General features: G+C 71.1%; 1 protein-coding gene across 1 annotated transcript in view; it reads left to right on the plus strand.

The window, feature by feature from the left end:
• The window catches only part of CHLNCDRAFT_142753 (hypothetical protein), a gene marked incomplete at both ends in the record, with an annotated part of 8,866 nt that extends 8,373 nt beyond the window's left edge, over window positions 1-493 (plus strand). The window contains 2 exons of the mRNA XM_005849409.1: window positions 150-266; window positions 473-493. Coding sequence (XP_005849471.1) covers window positions 150-266; window positions 473-493 — 138 coding nt within the window. The remainder of the gene's footprint in view (window positions 1-149; window positions 267-472) is intronic.
• Window positions 494-5,062: the final 4,569 nt, after the last annotated feature.

Raw genomic sequence — 5,062 nt, forward strand, 5'->3', positions numbered from 1 at the left:
ACCCCCCCCCCCCCCCCCCCCCCCGTCCTGCCAGCATGCAGCCTCAGCCTTGCCGCCTGCAGCACCAGTTGGTGCCACTCCCCCCACACCACACCACACACACACACACTCTGTCTGCCTCTCCTCCCCTCCTCCCGCCCTGCCCTCAGGTGGTGGACCGCAACTCGCAGCGCCTGCTGCGCCACCTCATCCGCCGCAACCCCAGCATACGGTGGGATGCGGGCAAGGTGGCCAGCTGCCGCTGGCTGGGCAGCTCCGACTTCCAGGTGAGAGGGGGCGGTAGCGCCTGGGGTGGCAGCGCCTGGGAGCGGTACTGGGGGGTACCGGGCCTCCTCAGCTGTCGCTCTGCTCGGTGCAACAGCGAGGGGGGCGAAAGGGGTTAGATACCTCTCGTGTCCTTTCCCTGCGCCCTGTCCTTGCCTGCCTGACTGCGCCCCAACCCTGCTGCCGCCCTGGGGCTGGCTGCGTGCAGGCGTACCGCGTCACAGGGTGAACTATTGCTACGTGAGCTGTGCCGCGCCGCCATTCGGCCGGGACCACGTGCGTCCCTTGAAGCACTTGACATGCCTACACCCCCCATGCCTCCCACACACGTGTGTACATGGGACCCTCATTGCTGCCTGGTATCCCTGGTACCCTTCCCCCCGCCTGTGCTGCACATACACATACCGCTCCTTCACCCCAACATATTTTTGCCGCTCCTCCTGTTTTCATCTTTTATCTCTGGAAGCGCCCGGCAGGTGCCGCACTGCCACACACTGTCAACAACGATATGCCGCCGGCTGCTCTGGCCTCGCATCTCCACAGCTATAGCGGGGGGTTACAGGCCATATGGCCGGTGTGGGGCAACCAGCTGGAAACAGGCTATCAACAGTGCGATGATGATGCAGTACGAACACAAAGCAGTGCAACAGATGTGGATTTGTGTGGTGGTCAGGACAGCAGGCGTGCGCTGCACGCCCTGCAGCCGAAATGCTTGCAGCCGGCATGCCGGCCGCCGCGCCTAGTTGCACGCTCAGCAGACGGCGGCGGCCGCGTCGCCACAGTAGAAGCGGATGCCTGTGGCGTAGTCGGTGCCATTGACAGCATCAGGCCTCACCGCCACCTGCACGGCACCGCCACCACAGCGCAGCGTCAGGGCCGAGAGCTGCGTGGGCACGAGTGCGCCCGGTGGGGCGGCAGCGGCGGCAAGCAGGGAGGTGGCGTGGCGCGGGCAGGGCGCGGCGCAGGCCTCCTGCCGCCACTCACGCTGTACCCGGTCAGCTTCTCCCCGTCGGCGCAGTAGTAACTGGTGGACTGGGGGCCGGAGCCGCCCAGGTCGCCCAGGCTGTGGGGCGGGCGGGAGCAGGGGAGGCGGGCGCCGCGGGTTGGCTGGGCGCACAGAACGCAGAGGCCCCTCTGCCTCGCGCTGCTGGCCCGCGGCAGGCGCGGCGTGGCGCGGCGCGGCGCGGCGTGGCGCAGGCGGTACGCTCACTTGTTGATGTATGTGCCGTACTGGATCGTCATGCCCCTGAACCCATTCACGCCCCGCCAGCTCTGCGTGGGCACGTCGGCGCCAGGGAAGACCTGCGGTGCGGCGCAGAAGAAAGCACAGGCAGGCAGGCAGGCGGCGGCGGAGTGACGCATGGCACGGCGCCGCCGCAGGGACGCAGGGCTGGGTGGCGCGGGCGGGCGGGGCGCGGCGGGCGGGCGCCAGCTGGCGCCAGCTGGCGCAGGCACCTGCACTTGGGTTCCGTTGGAGCAGTCTGAGGTGATGCCGTACATCCTGCCAGTCTCGGCACCCTGGCTGAAGGAGGAGTCGATCCAGAAGTTGAAGTTCTGCAGGGCGCGGGGCGGGAGGCGCAGGGGGCGGTCAGGCGGGCGGGGTTGCCAGGCAGGCAGGCAGGCCGGCATGGCCCCCGGCCGCGGCAGCGAGCAGCAGGCCAACAGCAGCAGGCTGGCAGCGTGGCGTGGCACCGGCCCGTGCACCCCGGCCCTCCACTCACGTTCACCACCTGCCCGCAGGGGCACACGCCCTCCAGCACGCGCGTCTCCGCCTGCTGCGCCGGGTCGGGCGACTCGCCGATAAAGTCCGACCAGGTGCCCGGCGGCAGCGGGGCGGGCGGCGGCGGCGCGGCCGCGGCGGCCGCGGGCGGCGGGAAGGTCAGGATGGTGCCGCCGCAGTCGAGGGTGTCGCCGCACAGGAACTGCATGCCGGTCACGTACTCGAAGCCGGTGCTAGCCAGGGTGGTGTCCAGCTGCGGCAGGGGCACCAGGGGGAGGCGGGGAGGCGCGGGCGGGGAGGGGGCGGGTTTGGGAGGTGGGCAGCGGGCAGGGCCGGCAGCTGGCGGCCCCGAGGAAGCAACAGCCGGGCACGGGTGCGGGCTGCGGGCTCGGCGGCTGGAACGAGGGGCAGGCAGCAGCGGCGGAGCGCTCACGGCAAAGCCGGTGATGGGCAGCCCTCCGGGGCAGGTGGCGGTGAAGTTTTTGGGGCCGGTGCCGCCCATGCCGGCAAACCTGCGACCGGGGCAGCACGCGCGGCGTCAGGGCAGGCATCCTTTGGGTGTTGGGATAGGGCACATGTCAGTGGGCGATGCGCTTGCCGGCAGAGCGGCCCAACCGCCCAGCGGCGCCGGCGCGCCCTGCTGCGGGTGCTACCTGCGCTGCGCATGCTTCCTATCTACAGCCGCCCCCACCTGTTGATGAACTCCCCGTACAGCCCGCCCACAGCGGGATAGCCCGTGGCGTTTGTGGTGCTGTTGCTGGGCGCGCCGGGTCCCAGCAGCGCCTGCGGGCGTGGGGAGCAAGCGCGCACACACTCTCACAGGGCGGCGGCACCGGCAAGCGGCAGCGCCGCGTGGGCGGGATGGCGGCCAGCGAGCGGCGGGCGGCCGTGTGCTGCCATAAATCCCCACCTCTACAACATTAGTAAACTGGTCTTCCCCAGAGCATGTGGCGGAGACGCCTGTGATGGCGCCGCTCTCGCCCTGGGGCCCGGTGAAAGTGGAATCCAGCCAGACGTTCCAAGACTGCAGGCAGGCGGCGGGCGCAGGCGCGGCGCGGCGCGGTCGGCCCTCTGCTGGGCTTGCTCCGAGGCGCGGCATGCCTGTGGCGCACGCGGCGCAGTCCACAGGCGGGGCGGGGCGCGGCCGTGGCCAGCGCCGACCAGGCCAGCGGCGAGGCATGGTGGCATGCGGTGCGGCAGCACGGGCGAGGCGCGCGGTGGCGGCGGGGAAGGGTGCCGCACCCGAATGAATGTGCCGCAGGAGCAGACGCCGCCATAGTCGCCCGGGCCCTTGCTGGAGCCCACCCAACCCGTCCAGGTGCCGTTTGGGAGCTCGATGGGGAGCGGGGCGGGTGAGGGGGTGGGCTGTGGCGAGGGCGGAGGGGCACGGGCCGGGGGCGGCGGCGACTTGGCGGCGGCGGGGGCGGGGGAGGCGGCGCCGCACTCTGGCGGCGAGCCGCAGTAGAAGCGCAGCCCCGACACAAACTCCCGGGTCCCCTGCTTCTCGGTGTCCACCTGTGTGTGTGAGGTGGGTGTGAGGTGGGCGGGGAGGGAGCCCAGGGGGTACACACACAGTCGGCCAGAGCAGCGCAGGGGACAGCAGGCTTGGAAGGCCAGGCATCTCGCCCCTTGCAGCAAGGGGCATGCAGCATGTCGGGCCCATGCACGCTGTGATGCCGCGGTGGGGCTCACGTCAAACCCTGTTACTGTCTGGCCGCCGGGGCAGGCATACGTGAAGGACTCGGGGCCCGCGCCGCCCACACCATTCAGGCTGCACATGGCAGGGGGGGCGCAGAGCAGTGTGGGGCAGGGCGGGTGGCGGCGGCAGGGGGCCAGGTCGCTCACACGGGAGACGGCAATGTCTGCCTGCCAAGCAGCCAGGAACTGCAGCTATGGCCGCCGTGGTGCGCCACACACACACACACACACACATGGATGGATGGCCCTGAGCTCACTTGGTGACAAAGGTGCCGTACTGCCCGTACATCTCCAGGAAGCCGTCCTGGTTGAGCATGGCGTTGGTGGGCGGTCCCGTGCCCGGGAACGCCTGCAGGCGGGGCAGGCGGCGGGGAGGTGAGCGGTACAGGCGGTACCAGCAGGCCGGCTGTAAGCTGTGTACCAGCGTCGGCCTGCGCAGCAGACAAAAGAAAGGTGCAGCATCAGGCGCAGCGCAGCGATTGCGCCAGCCTGGGCGGCGTGCGTGCCTGCAGCGGGATCTTGGCTGCCCCGGAGCACTCTGCTGTGAGGCCTGAGAACGCGCCCGTCTCGTTGCCAACAGCGTACGCCACATCAGACCAGATGTTCCAGTACTGCGGGCGGGCAGGCGGGCAGGAGAGGTGCGGGGCTGGCGGTGAAGCAGACGGCCCGGTGAGGCGGGTGTTGCAGCTTGAGGCAGCTGCAGCATGCATGCTGCCAGGTCCTGGCCCACACCTCGATGAAGGTACCGCAGGGGCACACGCCGCCGTAGCTGCCCGGCCCCTTCCCAGCTCCAACCCAGGGCGACCAGCCCGCCTGCGTCGCGTTGGGCGGCGACGGTGCAGCCGCCGGCGGCGGCTGGCTGGCCACGGGGGAGGGCACAGGGGTGGGGGAGGGGGTGGGGGACGGGGAGGGCACGGGGCCGCCGCCGCAGGTGTTGGGGTTTTCGCAGTAGATGCGCAGGCCGGTGGCCAGGTCGGTGGCGGGCGCCGCCGTGGAGGCATTCCAAGACACGTGGAGGCCCGTCACCAGCTCGCCAGGCAGGCAGGACCACTTGGCCTGTAGCGGGAAGGGGGCAGGGGGCTGGCGCCGGTGACGAGGACGGCGCACGACCGGCACAATGCCGCCGCCGCGCAGCCGCGCGTGGTGCGGGGCAGCCGCATCGGCAGCAGCTGCCCCGCAGCTGTGCCTGGGCGCCAGCCTGGCAGGCCGCCGAAGTGCGGGGCTCACCAGGATGGGCCCTGTGCCTCCCATGCCCAGCCAGTTGTCGATGTAGGAGCCACGCTCGGCGGTGACGTTGGTCCAGCCTGCAGGCTCCTCCAGGCTGGCATCCTCCGGCCCCTTCCCAGGGAACACCTGCAGGCAGGCAGGCGGGTGGGCAGG

Source organism: Chlorella variabilis (assembly GCF_000147415.1).
Source record: "Chlorella variabilis unplaced genomic scaffold CHLNCscaffold_5, whole genome shotgun sequence".
Classification (NCBI taxonomy): Eukaryota; Viridiplantae; Chlorophyta; class Trebouxiophyceae; order Chlorellales; family Chlorellaceae; genus Chlorella; species Chlorella variabilis.